Source organism: Salarias fasciatus, chromosome 4, assembly GCF_902148845.1.
Source record: "Salarias fasciatus chromosome 4, fSalaFa1.1, whole genome shotgun sequence".
NCBI lineage: Eukaryota > Metazoa > Chordata > Actinopteri > Blenniiformes > Blenniidae > Salarias > Salarias fasciatus.
The window spans coordinates 8,455,041-8,470,892 of NC_043748.1; the positions used below are offsets into that span (position 1 = coordinate 8,455,041).

Below are 15,852 nucleotides of genomic sequence, written 5' to 3' on the forward strand. Positions count from 1 at the left end.
CTCGGTAAACAACGCGAGAGTTTTGTGAAATCTCGCTCTTTCCTTTTTTTTTTTTTTTTGAGGGGACTTGGTGGGGTACACGGTATTTCTTCCGGCGCTTCGTATTTAAAAACAGATTTTAAATTTACATGCGCCTCCCTCAGTTATTTTAATCTTGTGGATTTAACCCGGAATTATCTACTATTTTAATCCAACTATCTTAATTCTGGCAATCGTCAGTGCAAAGTAGAATGGGAGAAATGTGTCTAGTTCATATATTTGATAGATTTAACAGTTTTTTTAGTTGCTGCCAGCATATGGCAATTTAAAACTCCACTTTATTTCAACAATATTTGCCCATCCTTAAAAAGATACACTACTTCCAGATGTGGGCAAAATAGAATTAGTTGCTGTGGTCAATAACACGACTTAAGTTTTAGAAAAATATGGCATGTTTATTTTCAGGCAGCAATTTATGTAAGATTTCAAAAGTGTAACAATGCTTAATCCAGTGTAGGCTCCCCTGAGAAAAACAGATACAATACAATGTTCCTTTTCAGGTTCTCCAGATGTGAAAAAAAACACAAATCCTTAAGAATGTCTAAGATGTAAATCTGAATCCAAATTGGACATATCTCTCACACACACACACCTAATATTCAATTTCAAAAATAAAAAGCAGTTAAAAAAACTTTACTGTTTATGTGACTTAAAAAATAAGAGTTGTTTTATCCCTGTTGCAATCTTCTATTTACAAATGATGTCTTCATATGCCCACAATTTCCAGTGCTGTGGGCATGAAATGTTGTTCGTAGCCTGATGTGAACTCTTCTTCATCTGATGAGAGGCAATCCTCATCAGAGTCAATCATCTTGCTGTATTCTGCTCTTCTGTCTTTGCAGCCTGGTCTGTCATGCTCCTCGCTGCTCCTTTCGTTGTTTGGACACTCCGTCTGCGAGCACCCATCAACCACCCCTGGTCCAGTTAACCCATCAATTTGAAAATCCTGCGGTTTTCTTTCCACAATTTCCAGCACAGACATCTTGGGATCTTGACCAGAAATGGGAATGCAAATGAAAATAAAGGGCTCACTCATCTACAAGGAGATCAAACAGAAGAACAATTTTACTTTCTTGAGGTTAAAAAAAAAAGTTGAGTTGACAACACCAATGAACACATGGGTCAAAATGTAACTAATAGAACCATTGAAACAGGAATATCATGTATTATTGAGCACCCTCAATTAGTTAATTATTAAACCAAGGCTCACACAGAACATTAAAGTCTTGGATGTTAGTGCATCTCACCTGCTGTGACATCGCGTCAAAAATACGGCTGTTACTGGGATCTGGCACTTTCTCAAAAAACTGAGGTAGCAGAGCAGACACTTTTCCATGTCTTTGGCAAACACTGGCAAAGACATAAAGGCAAAAATCAAACAAGCACTCCTTATAATCCTAAAAGTCAATTGAGAAAATGCGCTATTAATCTTCATCGATGCGCAAAATAATGGTAATCAAGTGGTAATGGGGAGGAGGGTGTTGGTTGTTCCTGAATATTCATCGAACATACAGTATATTCTATCAGTTTTTGCATGATAGTCATGGTAAACACTGATACGAGCAAATGAATGGATGAATCACATCTACAGTTCAGACAAAGACGAGGAAATTGAGGCTCATAATTTTGAAAAAATGAGACACAAAATAAGATGCCAATCTCACCTGAGTCCAACAACAATAACGAAAATGACCATAACCATGACGATGATTCCCGCCGGAACTCCTATCAGGAGTGCTGAAAACAAGGGACACAGAAAGAAAGCATCTAATCAGTGTTTGTATTAAGGAAAAAAAAACCCTGATCACTAAATCATATTATTTAACTTCATTATTGACTTTGAAATAAACAAGTAAATACACCATGAAGCGGAGAGACTATACTGTACCATAGTCTTTTTGCTGCTTTGTTGTGACTTTTCTATGACTTTTGGTCCAGCTCCAGCTGTATTATTGCTCTGATCCAGACCTCGTAATCCCGGCCTGGATGAAGTCTCTGCATCTTAAATACATAATCTTCACGATCCAGGGAGGCACTCTCATTGTGCACTATAGAAAAGACACAAGAATTATACATTTATTCGAGGGAAACATATGTCCCTGGACAAAAACCGTCACTGTGGATGTTCAACTTACTGTGTCTCCCAGTGAGAAAAACAAATCAGTAGCAACAGTGCAACTTTAAAATACCATCTGTAGTGACTACTTTTAAATAATTTGCTTGGTTCAGTGGATTTCCAAACTTCTCGAAATAACTTTAAGTTTCACTTTTCTAAGTACCTTCTTCTGTACCAGTTCCTATTTGGTAATGCAAGATCAGCCCGCACTGGTTGATGAGTGGAACCGGCTTCCAAACCAGAGACACTTCATTTGCTCCCACTGAAGACACTTCAAACGAGGACACGGCGGGGGGAGCTGTTGGGGAGAAACTTCCACTTGTTATGAGGGCAGTAGACAGGCCAAGTCGATCAAAGTCTATTGAAAAAACAAATTTCAAGCGCGATAGGAATACTCACGTTTTTCATGAGAGAATGCGATCACTGATTTGAGGTGATGAACTTCTCCGCTGAGCAGTCTTTGGAACAGGGATACTTGGTACCGTGCGCAGTTTTTAAACTGACCTGTGGGTGGAGACATACACCGGAATGAAGTGGAAAATATTTCTTTTATCATCAAAAAGAAATGTTCCTAGAAAATAATAGAACCACTAGATTTCCAGATTAGTTATCCAAATCGATCATACCTGTAAATCCAGCTGTCTTGCTATTGTTTACTTTGATCCAGTCGAATCCATCACCGCCTGAGCCTTCTACTTCTTTATATTGCACTACGTATTCCTCCACGTCGTCGGACAGCTGGGCATTGAGATCCCAGGACACAGTGAGGCTGTCTTCAGTCATGTTGAGGTAAATGGATGGATTGTTTTGTTGGTTCCCTTAGGATGGGACATCGTTAGCAATGCGGCGCCACAGCAAAAGCAGAAAACAAAAATACAACAGGACAGAATCAGAATCGAATCACAAAAACGAGTGTGATAGTCCAGCTGGTACCTTTCAATGACAGAGGTAGAAAAGACGGTGATGTAGCACCAAGCGCATTGTACGCCGATACACTGACAGACGACACATTCTTCAGAGGTTTGGTGGAGCGCCATTTCTTCCCGTCATACACAAACTTGCGGCTTGGGTCAGTTGCTGGGACACGTTTATCAGTGCTGGAGTGTCTTTGTCGTCAGAAATTCTGACTTCATATCCCAGGATGACTCCGCGAGCCTGAGCGGGAGGAAGACTCTGAAAAGGGATGCAGAGAGGGAGAGCGTTGTGACAGGAGGTAGGGTGCATATACCGAGACAGGCTCGTTCTGAACATCACATCAACTTACCTTCCATGTAAGATAACAGTCAGAACTTGTGGGGAACAAACCACAATCCCACCATACATCAACTTCTCCAACTGGGCTACAGAAAACAGTGAGAAAAAAGAAATCAAGACAAAACCAGAATCGATTAGAAGAGTATAAACTGGTTAATTTTCATTGTACGTCTGTCAAGAATAGTTGAAATGTAATGTCAAAACTATGAAGAATGTTGCTCAGATCGTAAAAGAAATCAACGACACGCTGAAAATCAAATGCATTTGACATCTTAAAGCGACCGAATCAATCACGTCAAGTGTTCTTGTTCATGTTTTGGAAGAGAATAGATATGAGTAACCAAGTTGTGACCACAAGTAACAATCCACCATGAGACTAACTGATAGATCTCACTGCATAATGAGCTTTTCTGTAAGAAGAAAAGTGATTTTTGTTGCAGATATGTCATTGCTATATCAGAACGTTTGTAACTTGGTTTCCTGCTGAGGCCTCCCATGGTTTTACACCTCAACAGTGAGTCACTTGAGGGGAGTTCCCCGTGATTCAGCACCTGAAGAACGACAAATGGCTTTCGGTAAACGTGTCTTACCTATTTCCCTTCATGGCGGGCCCCAAAGTTAAAACAAATACAGAAAGACAAGATCTTCAGGAAATTAAAACATTTCATGTGTTTATAAGAATCTCTTTTAGTAGACTAGGACAATTCCAGCATATTACAGCCAAGACAACCAGGGTTCACACAACTAAACAAAGACATTGAATCAATACTCACCCAGTTCTGCACTTCTTGTTTGACTCACAGCACTCCAGTCACTCATCAACGTTTCGTCGCAGGAGCAGCGCACTTGAAATTCATAGACTGTCCAAGGAATTGGGTCCACTAATGTATAGCTGCGATACAACCCATCCTCAGGCTGTGCAGAAGACACGAAAACAAAAACAGACCATGAATTCAATGGCCAGTGCTTAAGTGGATTAGTGGTGTTGGTTTATTGCTTTCGTCCAAGTTCTCACAGGACGTTCATGTTTCATTCAATCATTCATTGACTGCAAGTCGGTCAACAGAAATGAAAGGAGACACACCTCACGCCAGGCTTGGTCCTCTCCAATTCGATGTCGGACTTTACATTGTCCAACTGAAAAGCTCAGTTTTTCACAGACAGTTTCCCATTCAACTTCTAACGGGTCATGACTGACAGAGGAGAATTTTGGAGGAGGCGGTTTTTCTAGAGAGAATAATTATTAAAAATAATTAAAATTCTGTAGCGTAAAAACAAACTGCAGGTTACACACTCAAGACATTCGTTTTATCAAATGGCCATCTGGGGAATCTACGAAAACCGGCATAGTAGCGGTTTGGTTGGTACTGATGAGGGAACTGACTCACTGATATCTTCTGGACTGAATTCAAGCGGCTCAGAGTCGGCGTAGCCGTCCTGGCTACTAGCTCGGACCCAGACATGAAGTTTCTCATGTATGGGGGCGTGTTCGCGAGGAATCGAGCCACTGGTCCTAAAATGCTCCTTTCTGAAACATAGGAAAAGACACGATCAGACAAGACAAATTCAGATCACTAAAAACCATTTGGAGGTGTAAATGGACTATGTACTTCTGTTTCCTGTTCCCTTCCTGCTCCATTCATTACGGCGTCGATATGAATGAACATCTGTTAAATTATGTACATAAAGTAAATCTGTTTAATTAAAAAAAAAAAAAAGTAGGAGGAAATCAATTAATTGAGAAATCAGCTCCAAACACTCCATCTGCAGAACTCATTTCAGTTTGAAAAGCATCCTTGATGCAACATTTCGTCTTCTATCACGCAGTAACAGCGTCCATGTGTTGATGTTCACTCATATCGCCGCTGTAATGACTGGAGCAGGAAGGGAACTTCAAACAGGAAGTATGACCCAGGCTTGATTGTGCAGTGACAAAGAGAACTATTCCTGTGCTTACTTGCTACTAGTATTCCAATGCAGAGTGTAGTTAGTGGGGAAAATATTGTCTGGACTTTCATCCCAAGTGCAGATTATATCCACCGTGCAGTCGGTCTCACTACATGGGATGTGGCACTCTGGACGAGAAGGAGGAAGAGGGCGGCCTGAAGAAGCACAGAGAACACATGGTGAAACGCTATCGTGAAAAAGCAAGAACATTCAGAGTAAGAAAAATGACTGAATGGCAGAACTCGTGCATCAACCACACTGGCGTCAAGCATTTCCATTTCAAAGAGGTGTCGTTCACTAAAAAATTATAACCAACACGTTAAATTGTGTAAATGCTAAAGTATACTTTAAGCAAGATTATGACTGTGTTCATAAAGAATGAGCAAATCCACAAGATAGCTCCTTGTCAATTCACCAGAATTAAAATGGATAACATCAACTTAAGGCACGTGAAAGAACAGCGCCTGGGCGTGCACGCAAAAAAAAACTGAAACTAAAAAAAACTTAAAAGGAAACATTCCAGAATTAAATATGTCAAGGAGTGAAAGATAATATTCAGTGTGGCATTGATTGTAACTCACAATACTCTACAACACACTCTGTGAACAACGCACTGGCAAATAACTGTAGTACATTCACTTGAGAAACGACTCAGTAACCAATAAGACCAAATCCAACCAACTTCTGGCTCTGCTGCTCCAAACTGTGAATCCAGGTACACTGCCAATAGGTGGTGCACTAACGCTTTCACATGAACTCAACGGTATGCACACCTAAAAGTACAGAGTGTGACTGTCAGACCCATCAATGAGAGACACAAAGTCAAGCAGCAATTTGAATTTAACTGTCTGACGCTGCATGCTGAGGTTTGCATTCGTGTTGTGGAAGGTAAACGCTTATAAAATGTCTCAACTGGGGAAAAACGGGAAAGGTGGGAAGCTTGGAGCTGGAATGCTCATTACAACTGCTGAAAAGGGGCCAAATGATCCTCAATATAAACTTTTCTCATTGTGATAATACCCTCCTCTGCAGTTTCACTGGGCTGGATAGTGAGAGCTCGATGAGAGGTATGCTGACAGGACAGGTGTTCAGTTTACAGCCATGCAGGCTTCACCTCCAGATCACGGTCTGATAAACACCCCGTCCAAATGATAAGATATCTGATTAAATCCTCCCTTGGCCCGATTCTTAATGAGATGGTTCATCGATATGCTTGGGACTTCATCGGAGCAAACGATTTAACTGAATCCAACTTTCTGGAGTGACACTGACGGATGCATACTGGTGAGACTGAAACTGCATGCTCCTCTCCAACTGATCTATTTTCACATTCGAGTTGTGACAAACTAACTGATTCAACTTCCTTATAACTGTCATACCCAGACTTGTAAACTTATCTGAAATGATTCTGGATGGAGTTGCCGATAAAGAAATTTGGGCAGTCAAATTCTGGACCACACATATAGCCTATATTCACAAAAGTTAGAGTACTGCTAACAATCGACCACTGTGGTCTGCTATTTTCTTATTGCAAATAAAAGGCATACTCTTCTAAAACAGAACCGCCACTCCTCTGGCCTTTCTTCCAAAACTAGCCTGACACATTTGGCACAGCCATTTGGCACGTAGGTTTCTTGTAATAAAATGACACCAGGGATGAATGATTCAAAATGAGGAAGAACTTTGGCCTTTATTACTGGATTACCCAGGCCTTTTTATATTCCAGTTTAATATCTTAATTGTGCCACTGCCTGGCTCACTATCAATATTATGTTTTATATCCTTATTATCAAGTCAATATTCAAACACACCCATTTTACCAACATATGGCAGTGATCATCAAATACTGTAACTGTCAGTGGTTCTGTTGCTTTTGTGGCAAAGTCTGTCCAAAAAATAAATAAATAAATGAATAAATAAATAAAATGTCATGATTTGGAAGCAAGACACCTAAAAACTACTCATGAAATGGGCCAAATAACTGTGTGTCTGACACGTCTTATCACACAAGAAATCCACCTCATTGATCATATATGCATCGACAAACTACACCAGCTTTTTTTTTTCGACTCATTACAAGACAGTAACACTCACCCACTTCTTGGAAGCCTGCACACGTTTAGCCGCAATCACAACACTGACGCACACATCAGTTTAACGAAAGTACTGTGGCATAAGTCACCTTAACAGGAAACGGGCGCTTTCGCCCCAAATAACTGTAACCTTGGTTTGTCGCTACTTCCTTTTCAGCACAGACAAAAACAATCAGAAACAATTAGCCTCCAAACAGAAAAACTCTACCACGTGCTTATTTATATGTTCTGACAAACAAAGCTCTCTTTATCAAACATGTAAAGCGTTCAAAAAGCATATGATGCTCATGTAAAACTCAACTCTTTTTCTATTATTGTGAGTAATAATGTAGCAGGGAAAGACTTTCTTGATTAACGCATTTATAGACATTTGGATTGTAAATTTTGAGACACTATTGCTCACTTTTGCTGGAAAATATGGGACGAAATGTAAACAAGGAGCAAGAATTTCATAATTTTTTTTAAACAATTTTCTGGGATTAATGAGGCATTTCTATTCTATTCTGCAAATACAGTCGATAAACTCATCGTCATACTAAACTTAAAACAAAACCCACCTTCTGTAGCAACACATGCGGTCAATACCAAGACGGACAGGAGGCACCTCGTCCATGGTGTGGCCATTACATCAGGATCCGGGCTCCTCGTGCCTGTAAAGAAACATAAATATATACATTCTCACGTACACGGGTGAAAGTGTGCGCAGTATCAACAGCCCAAGTCCCTGACACGTTATCTTTTTAATCTAATGGCATTCTGGAGTGTAATGTAGCGGTTTGAAGGAGACAGCGGCCGCAGCAGTTCCTGGACAAAAGCAGCGGGTCTGAAAAAAATGTTTTATTCTTGACCAACAGTTATTTTGTTACTTCTATCAAGTTTAAATAGTTTACCTCGTCAAGAGACACGCTGAATGACCCTCCGGGCATCCTGTGGGGATAAAATAAGGGTGTTTCTTTCAGCGTGAAGTTTTGAGTCGCGGTCCTCCTTCCAGTCAACTCTCTGGCCCCGCCCACCGCTGTCATCACCAATACCGTGACGCGGGCGCGCGCACGTAAAACACGCACGTGTGCAGCGACAGTATTGGTTTCCTGCGCTTTGATGAACGTGCGAGAAGATAACATGTTTGTCTGCAAATGTACCTTCGAGGATTTTGTTTTTTTTGTTTGTTTGTTTGTTTGTTTTTTTTAATTAACAAACGTTAGTTCTCACGTGTCTCAGAGAGTCTGGGTGTATTTACTTTACTTTGGCAGAATGCAGAGTCACAGGCTGCTGGAATCATTCACGGCTAACTGGGTGGGGGGTGGGGGGGGGGGGGGAATACACCCTGGACAGGTCACCGGTCCATCACAGGGTAATCATGTAGAAACAAACAACCACACATGCACAGAAAGGCCAAGCTGGTCATTGAACGATGGCCCCTCTCAACGTGAAGGTAACAGCACGAACCACTGTTCCACTGTGCAGCTCAAACTACCATCTTATCAGACATAGCAGGAGACTTTTTATGCAGTTGTTGTCAAAGTTTTTTTAATAAAGAATTCTATTCCCTTGAGTTTTCATAAGTTGCAGCATTTACAATTCAACAATAACATCAACAAAAAGGCTTTTTTTTTTCTCAAATATGAAAATGCATGGCTTACAGAATCACACAGACATATTATAATGTACTTAAAAAAGAAAGTGCATAACATTGTTGTCAATAAAACACACCATTTATGAAATTATTGACGATTTGTGACAAATGAAGACAAGTATTTGAGTGTGTATTTGTCTGTCAATGAATAAATCATGTCAGCCAATAAATACAATTAGGTTGTTTGAAGCAATCTTCAGCACAGAGAGCTGATTTCACTCTTGCTGCAGCCCCACTTGCAACAGGCATTGGACAGACCCACAACCACATCCCGGCCTTTACGGTCAGCTTTCCGCAGAGCCTCCAGGATCTCTTCAGTAACAAAAGAACGGGTGGGCCTGCTGAACAGGCCCTTATGGCTGTCTCTGGTTGCATAGCTCAGATCTCTGTTTCTCTGAAGGACGCTCTCCACCACAGCGTTGGGACTGAAGGCCTCTGAGGAGTCCTCCTGACGGGAGCTGAATGGATCCTCCGAGACATCTTCTGAAAAATAATAATAATAATAGATTTTATTTGTAATGCACTTTACATTTAAAATCAAATCTCAAAGTGCTAAATGAGCAAATGAAGCATTTGGACATGATCATCCTTTAATAGTCCAGTCTATGCTGTTATTGAAGGACTGTAAATTATATGAAGGAGGGACTGAACCAAAACTGAGTAGGTGATAAAAAAAAACTATCCCTGGCATACAGTAATGTGGAAGTCAAACAAGCCATTTATACAAACAACATTAACATACAGATTTATCAGTCTGATGTCATCTTCATGTATTTTCCTTCATTTACTTATTGACTCTGTGGCACGGTGATAGTTTTGTTAATCCTTTTGCCTTATTGTAAAAAACTTAGCCTAACCTGTTGCTTGAATAATCTTTCTTTTTTTCAAGTTTGCATGTTCAATCTGTGAATGAGTGGAATTTCGTCTTCCTTCAAAATGAACTCGTGTCTCCAGATTGGCCAGAGATGCAAATATGTCTTTGAGTGATTGTCTGTCACTTTGTATTTCATCTGCAACAGTCTTACATGCTGTCCGAGGTGTGCCCCGCCTTTTGCCATGTGTTGACATAGAAAGACCCCAGCCCAATGAGAATTACATACTTTGTGCTGCTAATCATACACAGCAAATGACCTCCAAAGATAAATTAAAAAGCCTGTCACAAATATACAATAATAGCTAAAAGATCCAGGAGCATAAACATTATGTTTCAATAGTGACTATTAAATTATGATGGAGAAACTTCAGTCCTACCTGCACTCATGAGTGAGCGTCTCCATCGAGAACCTCCACAAGTGAAGATGACTGCCCGGATGAACTCACGACCACAGAGCTTCACCCCGTACGATGGGTCTTCTATGGGTTGAACTCCAGCCACAAACAGAAACACGACTAACACGACAGCTTTCCACATGTTACCGAGAACTAATAATAGCTGAAATGAAAATGTGAAACAGCAGAAAGTTCTCAGCCTTGGCGAGTTTCTGACTCTCAGTGTCCCTGTTAGAATGAGCTATGGCTTCCTAGGTTCTCCACACATGGCTTATAAAGGGCTCCAGAGCCCTGAATGAAGAGCGTGATCACTACGCAAACAGCCCTTCGCAAGACGAGCAGATCTGAAAGAGCGATAGTCAGAGACCTTTATGGAGAAAAAAGCAGACCAAAGGTGGCATAATTAACCAATGTGTTGGACGCCTCTGTGATCAAATTATGTTTCAGTTTGTGACGTACTTTTGTCATGCTCAATATCAATATTGGGATTTATCCGGATCCCTTTTGGCTATATCTAATAAAAGCCTCCACAGTCATGGATTATATATCGAAAGCATATCCTACCAAACTAAACAACAGCATGGCATTCAGCATACACATGATTTGTATTTATATTTCGACTGACCTTAAACATGGAAACATGTATTTGCAGAAACTCAAATGACTTTTCCAGATACTGTGCAATTTGTCATGTTGTTTATTGATTTTTTTAAGCTCATTCAATTAGTCAAACAAATGAATCAGTGAAAAACAACAGTAATGTATGACTCATGGCTTTTTCCAGTTTGCAAATAACATTACACATGAAACACTTGGGAACACACCAGAAACTCAAAGTTTTGGAAGGAAGAGATTCAGTTCAATGTAGCAAACATGTTAATTTTCAGGTCAAAAACAAGTTTGCTTGATTTTTCACGAAGGGATTGAAATAGTTTAATTTGACCGATCCAAACACTAACAACATTACTAGTCACATGTTTTGTAATGTCGCCATGATTCTGTATAACTTCAGCGTGCATTGTTTTCCCCTCTCTCTTGAAAATCACCAGTCCTGTCAGCTCTTAGCCAAAGGTGAGCCGGATGAACTGAGACAGCCCCCGTGACATTTGCAGAGTCTGATAACATAGAAGTGTTACTATGAGTCTGACAAAATTAAAACAAATTTTATCTGTGTAACCATACAGTCAAAGGTCGCTCATTTGGAAGACCACAATAGGGATCATGAATTGTTAATTAAGGTGATGGTGGAGCAAACAAAATGGCATTTTAGGAGAGTGTCCACCTTGACACTCATTTACACACCATCATAGAAGTGACCTGTGTGTGTCATGGCAGCATAATCCAAAAGATTTTGGAACATTAAACATAAGACGATTTGAAAAGGTTCAGAAATTATTATTGTTATTTTGTAAGCAGCAGTTGTTATTTCTTTGCTGGTTCATTCCCTGTAATGAAAAGCACTCTGCATTGTTTTCTTGACCAGCCTTCTTTGTATGCTTGATGTAGACATGTATCTGATAAAGTCAGTATGGGTCTGGAATATTTATGAAACGGATCCAGCATAAAAGGAGACATAAGGAATAAACACAAACAGCTGGCATAAGAGCACTGACGTTGAATAGATGAATCTAATTGTAAGACGCCGCATATATTCACTGCTGAGGTTTAATGCATAGCAGAATGTCATCAAACATTAAAAATAGATAAATTATCATATCTGCAGCTTGTCAGGCCGCTCTCTGGTGACTCCCATTTGCATTCTCAAAACCGCACATAACACCAAATGAACACATCCATGTTCCCTGAACCACTTCATGCAAACTAAATTTGCAGAGAGGTGAAGCCAACCCCAGCTGAAAATGGGTGAAGGATGGGTCGCAGTCCATTCACAGTCCATTCAGTCACAGGCAGTCCATCACAGGGCAAACTCTTATTAGAAACAGATAATCTGAGACACTTCCACAGACAATTTAGAATCTCCAATTAAGAAATGAAATATATCCTTCTAGTAAATGAACAAAAACAGAGTTCCCAAAGAAAACCCAAATGCACACAAGAAGATAATTTCAAATTCCGAAGGTCTTGGAACCCAGGAGCAAATCAGCGATAATCTGACTTTGAAGCAAGATAACCACCATGCGACCGTGGTCATTTTATTTTTAATTGTGCGCTTCACTCCGGCAGACAATTTACAGTACAAGTTGACCACTATGACACTGACACTGAGCAAAATTTCTACATTTTGTCAACAAAATCATTTTGTCCCATTTTAGTATCTATGTTATTACCTAACAAATAAACTATTCTATTCTATTCTATTCTATTCTATTCTATTCTATTCTATTCTATTCTATTCTATTCTATTCTATTCTATTACTTTCATGATTGCCTGAGGTTCTGAGTTTAGCCCTTATAAAATCTTAAAGTAAGAATAGGTTTAAATAAATCTGTTGCTTATCTTGATTTGCTCACAAGTTCTGAGAAATACAGTAAATTGTCCATGGATTCATAGATGCAACTAAAAACAGCAGCATTTATTTAAGTAAGGAAGGAAGGAAGGGAAGAAAAACATTATTTGTGCCTAAGGGGCAATTTAAAGGAGCAACAGTAGCACACAACAAACATGAAATCAAGGAGTTACAAGTTAAAAAAAAAAATAATATAGCATCACAGAGCACAACATACTCAAGTGGTACTTAAGTGTTCAAGTGCTCAGATTTTCATTGAGGAGCTGGACAGCCCTCGGTGCAAAAGTGGTTTTCCTCCGCTATGTCCAGCAGACAGGACAGTGAAGTCTTCGTCCAGAGAGGAGCCACTGAAATTCAGGACGCAGAATGTGTGTGGGTCTTTCAGAATCCTTTGAACTGATTACAGTGTCCGTTGATGTAGGATTGTGAGACTTTGAATGATCTGCTAGATAATTTTGAGCAGACTTTGACTGTGTTCAACAGGCGATTTGTTTTGCAGCATGATAGAATGAAACCAGTTCCTAAAGGAAAAGGTTATGACATTTTCAAAGAAGGCATAATAGAATGTCATGAGAATGTCCAACAGATTCAAGTTTCCTCAGCAGAGACTGCCTTTGGAGGATTGCATTTCTGGAGGATTTCCTCTGTATTTGAGGAGAGCTTTGTTGTACATACAGTTCCCACACTTGTACTCATTGACAACTTCCACTGGCTTCCCTTCTATGATGGTGGTGACTGCCTCAGTCATCTGTCTCTGCTTGGGAGAAAGGTCACTCTCATCTCCTTGGTCTTGTTGATGTTAAGGTCAAGGCGGGATCGGAGCTGTATAGTGAGTCACTGTGCAGCTCTGAACGGGATCTTCCACACCTGTCCACAAAGTCCTGTAGAGCTGAGCCATGATGCTGTGTATGACCAGAGAGCACAGACCGGAGAGCAGTGTAATCTGCAAATTTAACAAAATGACAGATCTACACTTTCTGCAGTCATCTAGAGTATGAAGAGCAGAGGTGAAAGAACACAGCCCTGTGGGGAGCCAAACTATTTATTTAACTTTATGCAAAACTTCGTTTAAAAATTGTGTTGTGGCAGAGGGAGGAGGCATATTTGACCTATTGGCTGTCCTGAGTACAGAGCTTTCATCTATGCTCTTTATGCATTTACTTTATCCTGTATTTTGAATTTTATGATAACAATATCACATTATTACACTGGTAAATGTTGGAAGCATTAAGACTAACCTTTTAGTTTCTCGGACTTAGTTGTAAAAACGCATTCTCAAACAGACAGGGAATTGTCCTCGAATGGGCGTGGACGGCTTTGTAGTGGATATTTTTTTTAATCATGCTACTGTGCCTTTAAGACAATTTGGCATCGCTCAGCCAATCAGAGCAGCGGAGGGGGAGGGCAGGGAGCGGGTGGGTAGCAACAGTTGCCCTGGTGAGGACGAAGCGCCATAGCCACGGTAGCCCTGGCGACAAGAACCCAGCAACGAGAATCAACAACAACAACTCAATCCGCCATAAAATTAAAAGAAGATATTTTACCCGTGGTAAATTCACACGTGGATCCAGAGGTGAGGCTTTTATTATTTTGGAAAATATTTTATTTCTTCGAGTGCTTCCACTGATTTGTGCTATTGCCCTTTTTTCCCCTCGTTGTTTCAGTAGCCATAACAGGCAACTGCAGCTCAGTGTCAGGTAGCCCGCTAGCTGCCGCCGTTGTGATCGGTCGACTGCTTTCATTGAATGCGGTACTTTGTGCTCCCTGCTCTTTCGATGGACACTGAATATCGCTGCCATGACGACGCAGCCACAGATGCATACCAAGCAGGCCGTTGTTATGGCGATTGTCAATGCAAAAGGTACAAAATGGCGCTTGTTGTAGAGACCAGTTAGCTTCCAGTCGGTGCTACCTCGCTAAATAGTTAGCATCGGTGCTGTCACGACAGGCTTGTGCTCACCACTGCTTGCAGCTAATGTATCAGATCACCAGAAATGGACACTCGGCTGTGAAGTACCACCGTGCGCGCTCCGTGGGGGTTTAACTTCGTTGTATATTTTTCCATCAGTCGACTCAAACACACAGGAACATCATGTTAACTGCACAAAACCGAGGCCAGATTGGGGCAGTCCAGTGTGAACTCCCACAACTTGGGACATTTATTTCTGTTGTATTTAGAGACAGCGTTTGCACAATCAGCAGTTAATGGAACGATCCTGATTAGAAAGGGGAAGTTAAAGCAGTCGTGGCAGGTGGAAGACGTTTAGCATGGAAGGGGCGTGGCGAAGGAGGGCGTCCTGCAGGTGCTCTGCAAGTCTCTTCACTTTATCGCCTTTGTCCGCAAAATAAACCCCAAACTTATCACATTCAATCGAATTTTCTCGCTGGATAAATCAATAGAAGATTACAGGTGTAGATCTCAACTGTAGTTTTACTGTCAGAAACAATCAATACTCTCAATATTAATGTCAAACCTTTTGCATTAAAATTGTAGACTGAGGCAACCAATACGTTTTAAAGACTCGTATTTCACGCGTTCTTAAAGCACCATTCAGCAAGAGATGTGGCCTATGTGAAAGGCCCTAGGCAGTGTGATCACATTACAGGTAATGAGACACCACAGTGTCTCTCCTCTTCACCTCCTCCATGAGGTACGCCTCTCAGTCAGCCGTAGTAGGTCTTACAAACACACCACATTTGATTCTGGAAAGCAGTGAAGAATGGCAAAGTATGATTTAAATATCCAAGTTATTGATTCCAGCCTGAAAAAACATAAAAGATCTAACGATAATTGCTGCTCAATACTTCAGCTTCTTTTCTTGTATCCTGTGATTACATTGAACCATCCATCAGTTTGATTATCCCAGGATGAAGATTAAGGAATTGCTCTATTGAAGTTGTATGGATTTTAGTCAAAGCTTTGATCAGTATAGGTGTCACACATCTCCCCTTAAATAGCCAGAATTCACAAGTTTGAAATCGTAAAATCTATATTTATAAGTTACTTTCTTTTCTTTTTTTCCACCTAGGGGT

The 15,852-nt window shown here is 40.5% G+C and overlaps 2 protein-coding genes across 2 annotated transcripts; both read right to left on the bottom strand.

Annotated features, from left to right (window-relative positions):
* Positions 1-392: 392 nt before the first annotated feature.
* On the bottom strand, positions 393-8,453 carry il12rb2l (interleukin 12 receptor, beta 2a, like). Its single transcript, XM_030089242.1, is given in 16 exon segments — positions 393-1,075; positions 1,287-1,389; positions 1,704-1,776; positions 2,061-2,087; positions 2,319-2,453; positions 2,555-2,659; positions 2,782-2,973; positions 3,089-3,233; positions 3,236-3,328; positions 3,420-3,495; positions 4,179-4,324; positions 4,494-4,636; positions 4,798-4,937; positions 5,367-5,511; positions 8,007-8,099; positions 8,340-8,453. Coding segments are annotated over 15 exon segments (1,920 nt in total). The 5' UTR covers positions 8,074-8,099; positions 8,340-8,453; the 3' UTR covers positions 393-745.
* An 825-nt stretch (positions 8,454-9,278) lies between these two features.
* On the bottom strand, positions 9,279-10,568 carry rln3a (relaxin 3a). The gene is made up of 2 exons (XM_030090116.1): positions 10,334-10,568; positions 9,279-9,565 (listed from the first exon to the last, which is right to left on the bottom strand). Exons 1-2 carry the CDS (start codon positions 10,491-10,493, stop codon positions 9,279-9,281), a joined length of 447 nt encoding a protein of 148 aa, XP_029945976.1. The 5' UTR covers positions 10,494-10,568.
* Positions 10,569-15,852: the final 5,284 nt, after the last annotated feature.